This window comes from Montipora capricornis, chromosome 3 (genome assembly GCF_036669925.1).
Source record: "Montipora capricornis isolate CH-2021 chromosome 3, ASM3666992v2, whole genome shotgun sequence".
In the NCBI taxonomy this organism is placed as follows: Eukaryota; Metazoa; Cnidaria; class Anthozoa; order Scleractinia; family Acroporidae; genus Montipora; species Montipora capricornis.
Genome location: NC_090885.1, coordinates 15,199,148 through 15,214,316, shown reverse-complemented (window position 1 = coordinate 15,214,316; position 15,169 = coordinate 15,199,148). Strand labels below are relative to the sequence as shown.

General features: G+C 41.1%; 1 protein-coding gene and 1 pseudogene across 2 annotated transcripts in view; one reads left to right on the top strand and one right to left on the bottom strand.

Moving 5' to 3' along the window:
* Positions 1-4,600, top strand: part of LOC138042354 (translation initiation factor eIF2B subunit epsilon-like) — a 24,532-nt gene extending 19,932 nt beyond the window's left edge. For both annotated transcript variants that reach the window (XM_068888210.1, XM_068888211.1), the window contains exons 19-21: positions 177-257; positions 1,857-2,021; positions 4,468-4,600. In XM_068888210.1, coding sequence (XP_068744311.1) covers positions 177-257; positions 1,857-2,021; positions 4,468-4,539 — 318 coding nt within the window. In that variant the 3' untranslated portion in view covers positions 4,540-4,600. The remainder of the gene's footprint in view (positions 1-176; positions 258-1,856; positions 2,022-4,467) is intronic.
* A 132-nt stretch (positions 4,601-4,732) lies between these two features.
* LOC138042353 (uncharacterized) lies at positions 4,733-14,406 on the bottom strand (annotated as a pseudogene).
* Positions 14,407-15,169: the final 763 nt, after the last annotated feature.

The window sequence follows — 15,169 nt, the reverse complement described above, 5'->3', positions numbered from 1 at the left end:
CTTGACCTCAATCAGTTTCGATTGCACGAACATAATCCCAGTTTGTAGTGAATCATGAACAATTTCTTTTAGAAATGGATAAGAATCTTAGTTTAATCTTCTCTTAAATCCCGTTGTATTTACTGACTTTGGTCCAAATTGAAGTTATTTTGGGCTATTGATTCTATTTTTAACAGGCAACAGAGCATCTACTGCCAGTCATCTCGAATTACATCAAAACACGAGAGGACCAAAGAGATGCACTCGCCGCAGCAGAGGTTCGTAAAGCTTTACTTGTAATTTTCCATTACTCTTGTTTTTTGTGGCAGTAGTCTCAAATGGCCTGACTTAAAATGCAAGAGAAGTTTGTGAAATGCCTGAATTTACGGACAATCGAAGGGATATTTCAACTTGGGGTCTTCCCATTATCATCATATCTTTCTTTACTCTCAGATTTTAGAGTATCTTGGTGTAGCTAATATCTCCGACCAATTACCCTCCTAACCATGACATGGATATGTGGATATGGTTATGTTTATTCACACTATTGCAGATCATGAATCTGAATTACAGTGAGGGTCAGGCATACAAGACTACAAACATACTACATAAATTAAAAAAATTAAAAAGAAATAAATAAATAAATAAGATTTACACAGCGCAAAAAGATATTTTGAGGTGATATTTTCGTTGACATTACCGTCGTAGATCGTCCAAACAAACGGTCTTTTGCTCCTACGGTTGGCACCTTTGAATAACAAATTATTATACTACCATTTACGTGTTTCTAGTTTTTTGGTTGAATGAATCTCCTTGTTTACCTATATTTTTGTTCCAGCATTATTGGCTTAAGGGCCCACAGACGGATTTTTCGCGCGTTGCTAAGGAAGTGGAATGTTACTTCCGGTAACTGACGTCATTATATCATGAGCTGACAAGAAAACCCACTCACAAGCAAAAGTCACCGCACAAACGGTTGTTTCCATCGAAGGTTTTTCCTCGCCCTTCCGCGCGCTCGTTCGCAGATCAACTGCGCATGCGTAAACGAACTGACTTCCGGTTTGAGAAAAAAGCTAAATTTCCGGCGGTTTTAAATTGAATTTATTTTCTTTTTACATGGCACGTTTCACCCCCAAATACAGAATATAGCTAAGCATTGATTTTTTCAAATCATCTTTGTTGAAAAAGTTATGGGTATTTCAGTATCGTTTATGTCTTTAAAAAGGACATTTTTCTAAATAAAAAGAAAAGCATGCTTGGTTGGATGCAAAAACGAACACAAATTATTAAACCATCGATTAAATACCCAAATTGCGTAGCACGGAGACAAATTTAGAGTTTTCTTTTATTGGTTACGTGACCATGGGCGTGGTATGATGACGTCATAATTAGGGTCATTGGCTTACAAAAGTTGGAAACTGACCAAAATAATGCCAAATTCTCTCAAATTACTCAACATTACATCCTTAGCAACGCACCCCAAAAAATACGTCAGTGAACCCTTAATGTAAGTAAACTGAATTGTTCTGTTTTATTTGAACGGTTAAGCTTTCTTACAAGGAACGTTTTGCCTGTTCAGGTTTTCCCATATCCTTTCCCAACAGCTTCTCTTTTTACGGCTGTTAACAACATGAAAATATAAGAAAAAGTAAAGATCTTGCGCCATCGAACGTGTGGCTCTTACTGCTCATTGCTAACGCTCGAAACGTCAGCTTTTAGAATCTCTGTACGGTGGCCAATTTACATTATCAACTCCGTTGATAAAACCAAATTTTTGCTATCTGACTTAGTGTGACAGTCAAACCGTTGCGCGTTGAGGAAAACGTTGCTCCGTCGCTCATTCTATCTAACTCTGTAATCGCTTTTCTTTCACGAAGGAATTTTTCCTTCATGCCATGTGGGCTTCTTCCATGTTTCAAGCCTTCCTGCATATGTTGTACGACAAAGAAGTTCTTGACGAGTCTGTCATTCTGCAGTGGTATTCACACAAAGGAGGAGATGTGATTGGCTTGGAAACTCAACGGAAACAATTGCGGCAACAGGTATGTAAGCCCGTGACCCTGTGCATTCATTTTATGGGGACTGTGTTTTTTTTTTAGAAATTTATTCTGCTTTCGGGATTTAAGTGTAACATACCCTGCAACGGCCAAAATCGTTGCGAGACAAGTTGCAAGAGCCGTTGCCGAAAGTAGAATTAAGTTCCATTTTTTGTGCAACTTGTTGCCGTCAAAAGCTCGCCGCAAATCCTTAGCTTTTGACGGGTACCATTCAACGGCAATTCTTCGAAGCAGGCATGCCTGACGAATCCCATGAAGAGCGTGTTTGCAGGCTAAACTCGTCTGAACCAGAAGTCTGTAACCCATATGTCTCGATCTGCGATGGAATGCGGCCCGCGGTCTTTTTACGTATCAGCTATTTTCAGAACAGCTACTGCTATATTTGTGCGAAAACAAAACATGGCGGCGTTGCATTCCGTGCCAGATCCATGATTTTGCATTTAGCACGCGGAGCCTCGTGCCGCTTCTCGGTTGCGGACCAAACAGAGGTCTTGTGGTCATCAGCCCCATTTTGAGCGGGACCTGGGACCCGTTTCTCGAAAGTCCCGAAAACTTTCGCGCCCGAAAAGTCATTTGTGAAACTGCCAACCGCTTGTTTTGGAAAGCCGATCTTTTAACATGTTTTCAAGGTAACGAAAACAAAAATTACTGCGAAATTTGACGAATTAACTCCTCTCGGTTCTTGAGATACAGAGGGAATTGTGACACCCGAAAATGGCCCGTAAGTTTAACACCTTTCGAGAAACGGGCCCCAGCGGCCCGTTCCTCGTTAAGTCCCGAAAACGTTTCGGGCCCGAAAAGCCATTTGAGAAACTGTCAACCGCTTGTGTGAATCTGAAAGACGTTCTCTGGTTAAAAATTGGTTAAAAATTATAAGCTTTCGGCTATCTATCTATAGCCTTTAACGAATGAAATATAAGAAGCACGAATTAAAATATATACGAAAAGGGGTGTAAAAATTCGATGCGGGTGAGAACTAAAATATGAATAAGAATGATCTAGAAAAAATTACAATAAAATAGAGTATTGTCTCGGTAACGGTTTAAAAGAAACCTAAAAAATTTCGCGAAAGGGTCAAACATTGCCAGCCATGCATGGAAGAATGACCACTCTATTGACTTTAATAATGCATGCGTGATTGACAAAGGCAACTACCGTGTTAGAAAAACCTTGGAATCCTGGCATACCGCTAAAACTGTTAACGCGGACAATAATTCTAAACCGTTACCGAGACAATACTCTATTTTATTGTAATTTTTTCTAGATCATTCTTATTCATATTTTAGTTCTCACCCGCATCGAATTTTTACACCCCTTTTCGTATATATTTTAATTCGTGCTTCTTATATTTCATTCGTTAAAGGCTATAGATAGATAGCCGAAAGCTTATAATTTTTAACCAATTTTTAACCAGAGAACGTCTTTCAGATTCACAACATGTCTCATCCTGGTTACGGTGCAATTTTTAAATGCCAACCGCTTGTTTTGAAAAGCCGATTTCAAGCTAACTAAAAGAAACATGTCCGTGAAGTTTGACGGCTTAAATCCTCTCCGTTCTTGAGATTGGGTGTGACACCCGAAAATGGTCCGTAAAGTTTCGGGACTTTCGAGAAACGGGCCCCTGGCTCCAGCTTTATAAGTCAGAGTGAAACCAATGGGCCATTTCCGAGTTGCTGTTTGTCTCGGTTTCGAAGTGAGTCTTGGTGCTCAACTATTGTAAGGGAAATGAATTTGATTTGCATAAGAATACACAACTCGACTCGTTTGTGCACCAGGACTCGCTTTGAAACTGGTGCATGCAGCAACTCGGAAATGCGCTATTGCGCTATCTAATAGACCATATTCGCATTCTCAGTATTGGACTGGAACTAGCTTGCAATGGAGGCTAGTGCGGGGGAATATATTAAAAAGTATTTGCATTTGAAAAGATTCCCCCGCATTAGCCTCCATTGCAAGCTAGCTCCAGTCCCAATACCGAGAATACGAATATGGTCTATTGATTGTGATTTATCCGGTGGATAGCGTTATCTACCTTTTGAACAATAGACCAATTTCGATATATTAAAATTGAGTCCTAAACAAAAGACATCATTTCGAGGCTCTGGGGAATAAATATAAGGATTTGTATGAATTTATTCCCCAGAGCCTCGAGATGATGCCTTTTGTTTGGGACTGAATTTTAATATATCGAAAGTGGTCTATTGGGGCCAGTACTCAACCTCGTTCCCAGGGCCTCGCCCTTCGCTTCCAGCCTGGCCAAAGGATAGGTCCTGGGACGAGGTTGGCCAGTATATAGTAAAGTTAAGTGATAAGCCGACGCCAAATGAAAGGTGCGAGTTATGGACATCTGTCTGTACTGGTTATGCTTTTCTTGTATCGTATAAGAATGTCCAATCAAATTCGTTTTCTCACTTCTTTTACTTTTTTTCAGATTTCTCGTTTCATTACTTGGCTACAAGAAGCTGAGGAAGAAAGCGATGATGATGATGATGACGAAGATTAGGACATTTTTTAAACAAATATGTTAGAACGTGTATTGAAGTTAATAAACATTTTAGCTTAAATCTGTCGTTGCAAATGCACTATAAAAAGTGGACCATTTACGTTGTGAGGGATGTGGTTATCTGGGGCAATTTCCTATGGTTCCGAAAACTAGGTTCACGCTCTGTTGTTTTGACTTCGTTGTATGTTGGCGAAACCTCACTAAATCAAGTCCTAAAGAAATTTTAAATTCTCAAGGAACGAAGCAGAAACAAAGAAAATTCAAACATTTATTGAGCGTTCACTAGACAATGACATTTTTTTTGTGGAAACGTTATTTGAAATCAACACTACCTGTTATTTTGTTATCGTGTGTTTGAAACTTGCGCGATTTTCGGTTTCCTCTTGGATTCTACTAATGAAGCGGGTTCAAAACGTGTAGTCGACTGGAACGCGGAGAAAGAATTGCATACTGATATTTTTCAAATAAATCTCGAACCAACCGCTGACGGACCAATCTCGTAAATAGACGGTCTAAAGTTCTTGGTCAGCGGGCGGTCACCTAAAGAGACTGGGTTGGTTTACTCCAAAAATTCCGCCGTGTTTATTATCAGTTGAGGGTAGACACTCAATGCAAACTGTTCTTTTCTTGAAGCCACCATCCCCTGGCCAAGAAGTCTGAATTAGGAATATGAAATTTCAGACATCTCAAGGTAGCTTACGAGCGTGATTCAGTTTGACTTCCGGTCCGATCGTGCACGGCCTCAAAGGGAAACGTATTTCCGACTGTCTCTCTCAATACGCCGGATATAATTATGGTCGCTTTTTTTTCTTATCTGTCGTGGGACGCGGATTGATCTATTAGAGTTTTTAAAGAGACTGCTACACGATCAAAATTATTAGTGATATTTCATGTCCACGAAGGAATAGATAAATAGTTTATCGATTTGATATACAGATTCAACTGTTCGCTTGTAACAACTGATCTTTAGGCCCATACTTAAATTGAGTTGTGTGCTTGGTGACCTCGCCTTTCTTTGCCCATCCATCGTATTCGTCAGGTCCTGGATTATCCGGCGTTATGCGCGGTCGTGGCCTGGGGTGAGGTTGTTTGGGATAGGAAGATCTCTGCCTTGGGCGAACTGGACGAGCCATTCTTGCTGCATTGAGTCTTGTAAAGGGCTGCATTTTGAGACGTTTTCTCAAATATATCTGCCTTGCCAGGTTTCTCTGAGCGCTTCTGTATCGGCTGTATTGCTTAGACAGGCTGAAAACGTAAAATTAAAGACAAAACAAATACAATTATCAACGATTAAGGTCAAATTCACCTCAATGGTGTTACAGCAGGCTGCAAACTGCTGTTGGTTTATCGATAACAGTGTTTTGTTTGTAGGCTACGAGTTATTAAACCGAAGAAGAACCACAAGTGACACCTGATAAGCCCACGTAAAATTCGCAGCTGTAATACTCTCACTCACAATTAAAGCTGGGAGAGGGTTGAATACACATTAGGAAGGATAACATTGACCTTTATATCAAGTGATACTACTGAAAAATTCATAACTTGTCTCTGAATGTGGATTGGGATGTTCAAAATGGGTTACATTTTAAACGATTTTGAAATGTTTTGTTGCTAATTTTCATTTGTGATTTCAAACCATTGCAAGAAGAGCGCTCGTCTCGTTTATTGTTATAGGATAAAGAGGGCGTTAAAATATCATAAATAGACAAGAAAAACAGAGACATATAAAATAAAGAATTGAACAGAAGGATTGCAAAAGATGGCTTCAGTGGCTCTTGCAAGAGTCGGTTTTGGATATGTGCTTTGTTGGCTTATTGTTAACAATGTTCTGTTTTCTTTGAGCTATGAGTTATTACACCGAAGATGATACACAAATTACATCTCACCAACATACTCAGTTTGCATGCTCCTGTAAAATAAGTAATATGGGATCGTATTCAGTTTGTATTGTATTACAATGACTTCCGAGTTGTTAATAAAAGGTTTGTGCTGAGTCGTCATTCAAAGCCATGAAATGATCAAAAATTTTGAAGGGCGTAAATGAACCAGGAAGTCAGTTGTATCTGCTCACCTGTTGACCATCGATTTCCTAATAGCGCAACAAGAGTTATCACAACTCGGTGCGCAGTAAGCTGGGCAAGATGCGTGGCAAGGATTAAGCACATACTGTGTCGGACAGCATTGTTGGGAACACTCAGGATAACACGAGAAGTGACGCGCTCCGGTGCACGTTATACTAGGGGCGCAGGCGCCGGAGCGGCGTTGGTGACCGTCACTGCAGCTGCAGCAAAAGGAGCCTGCGTTGGCTCAGAACAGCAGTCGTCATCGCAATCCGGGAAACAACTATCGTTGCATGTTCCAGGACATGACGGAACTTCAGGGGGAGGAACTCGTGGGGTTTGACGAGGAGAGGGGTGGAAAGCGCAGCAAGTGGCAGTGCATCCTGACGCGTAGCATGTGTTTGGCTTGGAACAGGGCTGTGCGCAAACTCCAACGCCACTTGGCTGATCGAGCAGGCTTGGTCGAAGGTAACCCGCTGGAAGAGCAACTGAAAGTAAAAGAAACCGGTACAATTGAAATCATTTTTATACATCGCAAATGGGACATGATCGTGTCTGAATTGATCTCTTCTGGGGGCGTTTTCCATTCGACCAAACACTTCGGATTAAAATTTTGGGTCTACCTTGCGAAATAGTCCTGAAGTTCTTGAACAGTGATTCTGGAACAATTCCGTCCCATTGGTTTATTCTTCCACGCGTGTAATTGCCGTTTACGTTTTGTGGCAAAACTCATTAATGTGGCCAATCGCCGGAAAACGCTTTTCCGTTTGCTAAATGAAATTATCGAAATTTTAACTAAAACTTCCGTTCGAATTGAAAAAAAAGGGAAATTAAAGGAACTTTATTTAATTGTCAAATCTTCTAGCGCTGAAACACTAATTGGGAACACTGTAAACTGGAATCAACAAATAAAGGCAAATCACATCAAAGCGCCTTAAAACTAAATTACATTTGACCCATCTTTAGACAGTAAATCAAATGTTTTTTTTTTAACTTTGTTTCCTTACTCACCCGTTCCCCATCATTGGTGTTTAATTTCTCGATACCCTTTGCCTTTTCGTGCTAAATCCTTTGATACGAATTAGAAAAGTCGCACTTTTACCAAACCCCGAAAAATGATAATTAGATTGTAAATACTATGTGGTTTTGTGTGGCCACCTCAGGCTCCTGTTCCATTTTCCTTCGTCCTGCTTTGAACAGTCTTTTAGTAAATTTGGGAGAACAGTGCGGGGGAACTGGACTGGAAGTATTCGCTAACCAGTTCACAGAAGTGACGAACTTGTTTGCCGGTACTGACCAAAAATACGTTCACTTCTATGTTATAAGCTACGAATTTTGAGGTCTTTTTCCATAAAGCCATCTTTAATTCAATCTTACAACTTCAAGAATTTCTTTACACTCAATTACTGGCATTCCCACTATATACGTGGCTCAAATACATAATTGTTCTCACCGGCAGAGTCATATTTAGGTGCTACTGGCATTCCTTGAAGTACTCCTGACTGCAATGCAAGTGTCAGCCTGTTAAGGTGTCCTACTGCGTCCTTCGAAAACAGGAGTCCCAATGTAACAATGACACTGCCATTTCTGTAATGGGAACGAGAAATATTTTTTTCCCGGAGGATATCGATACTTAGCTGACGAAAAGATGTACTATCCGAACCCCTCGTTGACATGCGCCCTTCGTGACATGCACAAGCATTGCGACTTTTTGTCGAAAAGGGAAGACGAAGACAATACTGTTTGCTTTGCGATCGTGTCGAACTTTTAACTTTCGTTGTTTCAGACACCGTGACCCTCCTCTGGTCGTAACTTTTAGATAAGACTGTTTCATGACCACGACATTGTTAGAAAAAGAGCAGTAACGAAACGTACCAAAATTTATAGAGAACTTACAGAGCGTGCAAAGCCTTTTTTTTTCTTACAAAACTTCTTTGTTTCTTTATGCCATTTTCGTTCTTGTTAATGTCGTAGTTACTCAACCTTTCTATTGGTTCAGTAACTACAGTTTTAGGTGAATGTCTTCTACTGATCGGCTGTGCATCAGCATTGTTATCTCAATCTGCACCCGTCTGTCATCGAAGATGCCACACTCGAGCCAGTCTTCTCGAACTTTTAAGAGAGAGGACCCTTAATAGATCTCTAGCACGGGATTGCCAGTGAAAGTTAATTATCTTACCTGACAGATATGAGCTGGACTTCTTGAAAGTCATCGTCGTCATCAAACAAATTGATGATCTAAGCAAAAACAGCAGAATATATTTAAACAGAAAAGGATTAAGTTTTTGCAAACGTTGGCCGTGTAGCACTTATATGTGAACAGACTTAACTGATTAGATTGAACTGTGAAGTGCTAGTTTTCTACCCCATATCAACTTACTAATGGAAATGGGGCCACACAAGGACAGAGTAAAACTCTGACTAGGGTGGGTCAGAGTTTTTCCAACCTGGTCAGGGAGGGGGGGGGGGGGGTTGAACTTACCGCGCCGGTGACGTTCTGTTTCAGTTGCTCAAACGCTGAAGTTCCTGGCATTTCCATATCAACTGAGTAGGTAATGTTTTTGAAGCGAATAGCGACCCGGAAATCTTTACCTGAAAAAGAGTTAATAATGACAATCTAGTCCACAAATGACAACGATAGTTAAAAATTTGAAACTGGACATTTTCAGTTATTGGCTTTTTTTAAGTGTGTTTGGATTTTTTCCTTGTAACGTTCAATAGTTATTTAAACAGAACTCGAGATTGGTTAAGAATTCTCGACCTCACGTCACTTTCTCAGACGTCCAATCAGAACCGCGGTTTGTTATTCGCACGCGATTTCCAGCGCTGCATATCCGAGGGCTACCTACAAAATTGAACAATTTGACTTTTTCCCTTTGTTGTATTTTTCTTTGGTGGGCATAAAGCAAGCCAAACTTGTGTAGTTTGAAGTGAAATAAAAAATGCTTTTTGGCAGGTTCTCTCTATTCACAATTCAGTTGGATTCCCATCTGAGTTCTGATGTAGATTTTGCCAGTAAATAATGATGTGAATTTATACATTTATCAGCTTATGGAATCCATGGAATGCTCAAACCTTTTTGTGGAGTGATAAGGTCCAACTCTGGGGACAACTTGGCGGGACCTGGCAACATGGGTTTTTTAGGGAGCGGCTTGGGCACCTCTGGAGGAACGTATGTGATATCAGCGGGTGGTTCATGGACCTTTGTAGGCGGTTTCTGATTATCGTTCATTTGTTGCTGTAAAAACTTCTCAACGGAATCACTGTTCTCTTTCTTTGCGTTGCTACTCTGCGTTTCTTGAAGTCTCTGATGCATTTCATTCGTCGTTGCGTCGTCGGGATAAAACGGTCTCGACTGTTGGCGATCGGTTCCTTCTGTGGCAGATCCGGACTGTGCCTTTTGTTCGATTGGTCCTGCGGGGCTTAACATTTTATCCGTCTCGCCATCTGCTCGACTTATCGATTTTTCACTGGGTGCTATCTGAGAAGTTGCATTTTCCCCGAGAGGGTTTGCTTCTTGCTTTTCTGCACTGGTCACATCATTTGTTGGCGATGGTGCAGATGGTTGTGACGTTGTTGCTTGTTGGGTCTCCTGTTTTGCGTAGGTTGCGTCAGGCTCCAGTCCACTTTCAAGACCGATATTTTCGCTTGGCTCATACTTGGCTTCATGTTGCTCAGGGGAACTGGGGGGGCTCGATTGCACCGTGTTTTGTAAATCATTGGGACTTGGTTCAACATTAATCTCTTTAAAATAAACCACGTTTGGGTCATTCTTGCTATGTGATGAAGAGGATTCATCTTGAGCTGAAAATAAATAGGAAACTTCAGGGGCGCAGACAGGAAAGGGGGGTGGGGGAGGGGGGGGGGCGAGGTCCTGGGATGCCCGTGACAGTCAACATAATGCAACCCACATCAGTGAGACTGGAACAGAGTAATTTACATCACCTGGAACTCACTTCATCTCTGCAGCTATTTTGTAGGCTCACTTTCACTAACTACTGCGTTGGATGTCGACACGACCAACCCGTAAGTCCATGGGCGTGAAAACGTGTGAATTCCTCCCCCCCCCCCCCCCCCCCCAACCTTTGAAAATTACTAGCTACGCCCCTGAACTTAAGATTGGTATTTCAGCCCTTGATCCTGGAGCAAAAGTGGTGTTTAATGGAAAGCAACTCTTTGCTAGGTTGATGTTGTGGTATACATTTACACTAAAATAATCTTATAACACTCTTTTTTTTGCTAGTTGCAATTCAGAAGTAATTAAGGATCTTTCAGATCTCTAAAATGTCCCATACATTTTATTTGAAAAGATAAATATTTAAGGAGATTAAGCACGCGCGTTTTTGAGAGGCGGACGGCAACCGGAAGTGAGCTGTTTTCCCTTTTAACTTGTCTTCACTTGTCTTTCTCCATTAGAGATGATTAGTGTGAAAATCTGGGAGACACAATTGTCCTGGCACGCGAATTGGTCTCTTCCGGTTGCAGTCCGCGTCTCAGAAACGCGCGTGCTTAAGCTCCCTAAATTGTTTTGAGACGGGGTCTGTGTACTCCATACCTGGCGTTTGGTTGCTCGAGGAGTTGTTGACCGTGTTGTCTTGTTTGCTATCATCAGAAGTTCTTTCTTTGAAATCCGGGACATTATCATTAAACTGTCCGGCGATGTTTCCTGGTGGGCTGTATCGAGCCACTAAAAAGAAGTTCCCGGATTTACTTTGAGCTGTGCCAATTCCGAGTTCTTTGGAACCCCTCCACACCAGCTGGCTAAAGTGACCTGTGAAGAGCGTGGGTAGTTGAGCGTTTGAAGGTGATTCCCGTAAAATAAAGCGTGACGCATTGTATCGGCAAACTTTGTAAGCTGTTGTATCAAGTCAAGATGATGGCAAAAAAATGTGCTCATCTGTGCGCTACGACACCGACGAATTCAAATTTTTTTTATATATGCTGTCCCACCTGGAATGACAATTCAATTTAATTGATTGGCATAAAAACTGGGTATAGATTGTTTCAATTTTTTTTCCTACTTGACGAAAATACTTATCTTAACAAAACTAAATTGTAGTATAGCAAGGACCAACGTAACAAAAAAAAGAAGTACCAGATCCTGGTGAAGGTTCTAATCAGTGTATAACTATTTAGTTAAAAGGCTGATCAACGGTGAAGGAATATTTGTTGTATTTTGTAATACCCCGATGAAGAAAGGTAGTACCTTTCGAAGTATTGGCAAATACAACAAATGTTCCTTCACTTCTCGTTTGTTATCTCACCAACACATAAATGTATTCTACAAATATAGAGTTTAATTGAAGGTTGCAGTGATTGGATGTACGCATTTGTTAAAGCCAGTTGGATAGTGAAGTTATCGCATATTGTAGCCTTGAATAAGTAGAGGTCATTTTTGTCACGAGAGCTTTAGATGGTATGTCTGTACATGTGCAGATTGACTACGGGCTTCAAACTGGTCCTGATGATAGATTTGTAACACGTGGCATGCACTTATGTCCAGAAATGCGCATAATTAGATGCAAGTCCAATTCTGATATCCAACACGAAGTGTCTCATCAAGTCTAAGCATAGATCGTATTCGAAAATAGCGGCCAAGAAATTTTTATTTTCTCTTTGTGCTAATCATCCTTACTAGGTTCACTTTGGAGCAGAAATTCTTTTGAATTTTGTTCGTGCTAACGAGGCTAGTGAGGATGATTAGCATAAAGACAAAAGAGTAATTTATTGGCCGCCATTTATGAATACGGTCTATTTTGCTACCATTTCCAACAACAAAGTAATTTTTAGAGATAGTGTTGTGTTTAGCTTTGGGAAATTGCAACTTATGGGGAGCATGAGTGGCTCAGTGGCGAGAGCACTCGCCTGCCACCAATGTGGCCCGCGTTCAATCCCCGGTCCCGGCGTCGATGTGGGTTTACTTTGTTGTTGGTCCTCCCCTTGCTCCGAGAGGTTATTCTCCGGGTACTCCGGTTTCCCCCTCTCCTCAAAAACCGACACTGCTAAATCCCAATCGATTCCGAATGCACGGACACGTGTTGAACGAGCTCCTGAGCGCTCTTAAGGTGTTTCAAAATGTTGATCTTTTTTTTAGTAGCAGAGTCTAAGGGGACATGGCTTTGTGGCGTAAATTGTCTGTTTCTTCGACACGATTGATGTTCAAATTGAGGAAAAGAGCAAGGGAAATAACGTCGTGACGCCCATCAAATTCTGCGTGCATCGAATTTCTAGACATAGCATTTCTCGACATATCTGGTGGCATGGACGAACGATTTTGTCTCATGCCCCGTGTGAAATACCACTCTCAGCCTTCTGACTAATTAAGGTGAGTGATCCATTTGACGCTACTTACTGGTACTATCATCCAGATGGGGAGACTTGAAATCATAATTTTTTATTTCTTGGTACCAGTTGTTAACGGCTCTATCACAAGCCTGTGACGGGTCCCCTCCGTACATGTAAAACAGGTTTTCTCCATCAAACGACGAAGAGTCGTGCTGGAGCTGGTCTATTGCTGCGAGGTGATTGGCCCATCTTTGCGCATTTACAGCAGTCTCCGCTGACCAGTTGAGCGGTGGAACACCGTGCTGTGCTCGAATTGCATTATGAGCGGCGAGGCAGTTCCGAATGAAAGAGCTCTGGAAAGGATGAACTAAGAGCAAATAGTGGAAATAAAAAAACCGCCGTTAGTACGGAGTCTACGTGAAATCTTGTGCAAGCCTTAGCTTGATAAACGAAAAAAAAAAAAAATTTCTCAGCAATCTTCAATTATGATGAGGAGAAAACGAAACTCTTCGAGATCACTTCTAATCTCAGACCACCTCTTATCATTAAACACTCAATGGGTCTTTCGCAATTTTTACCCCAGTAGAAGGACCTTCTCATTGGGTAAACATGGCTACCTGATTTTCTCAAATCCAAATCAAGTAAACCAATTGAATTGCCTTATAATGGGTATAAAATTCGTGCTGTTATGAACTATCCCAGTTAACCACTTCTCTATTACAGTACCTGCCCACACAAGTCCATCATGAGCTCCCGATATCTAATTGTGGGCTGAAATTCTCGATATTGAGGTGACCCTAGGCGGAATCGATCTTTGTTAGGGCCCCCTGGGCTAAACCTTTATTTAATTGAATTATCATATATAATAACAAAAGAATGCCGTGTTTGTCGCTTATGAGGTTTATTTATACTCTGGATTATTGCCTCCTCTGAGATACTCCAATAAGTTTATGTAAGATTAACCCAGATGGCGTCTTCTTTTCGAGTTGCCAGAAAGGGAAGTGTTGTTCTGCGACAGGTAAGCCCGTTTAGAGAAAATTCGTGCCCTTAATTTCAAATAGTGCCCTCGGTCTGCGTTCTCGGGTGGTACTTGAGACCTGGGGCACAATTTTTATCGATACTAGTGTTCCGGCAATGGCCAAAGCTGATATATATCTTCGCCGTACAGAGGTTGAACCCTAAACGATTTTCGACACATAAATGAATTTATGACTAGTTGCAGCTATTTGAATGCATGTATCGTCTATTATTCACTGTTGTTTATCTTTCTATATTCCAAATGTTATTGCCGTCAAAGGAAAACACGAAACAGGTTTCTATATTACACTAACTTGGCAGGTCGCGAGAACTCTCCCACCTACATTTTAGAGCACACTGGTTGATTTCGGCGACGGCCTTGCCTCGACTACTTTTAACTGATGATCTCTTACCTTGGCCGGAGCAGAATAAGAAAGTGATAGCGAATAATGTTCCCTTCATCTCTAATATGAAAGAGGAAGCTCCATTGGTAAAGTCAAGAAGAAATGAAATCATCTATCATTAATAAGTTGAACACACGAGGTCAGTGTCATTACCTGCCATATGTATGTCGCTTGAATGAACGATCTATTACTATGAAGTCTCTTGCAAAAAAAAAACTAAAAGGGAATCATTGATGATGAGGAAAACTGAAGATGAGGCGGTACATTGAGGTTTGTTTTTGCTGCAATACACTTGAATGGCGAATATGGAGTATTTGATTAGACAAGGGCGTGGCTGACTGCTTCGGATTCTAGATTTGCATGGGGATGACCCCAATGACTGCCCACCACTGAGTGGTGATTGACAGGAGTTCAACCCACGAATTTAGTGGCATGCCTCAAAAAAGATTTTTTAAAGTTCTGCCGGTTGCGTTGCCATGCTTAACTAACGAATGGTCGAATGTGAATGGACTAAATATATCGATTTATGAGTTGATATCATGGTAAATTGGTCACTGTAAAGAAATTTGAAAGATGACGTCTCGAGCGCCTTTTAACGCTTCGTGAATTCGCTCTGATGAAATGACGAAAGGCGGCTAACTCTCGAAACGTCAGCTTTCAATTTTTTTACTGTCTTCACTGTTACCACATAAACTTGGCTGATAAACACATTTTTTTGTCTCACTTCCTCAACGACGCAGCAACAGAGTTACTTTAGAAATCAAACACCTTTTTCCATTTTATGATTTTATGAATGGAATAGTGAAGATCATAATTAGTTTTAGATGGTAGCGTGTTGCAGCATTCATTGGTAACGTATCCACT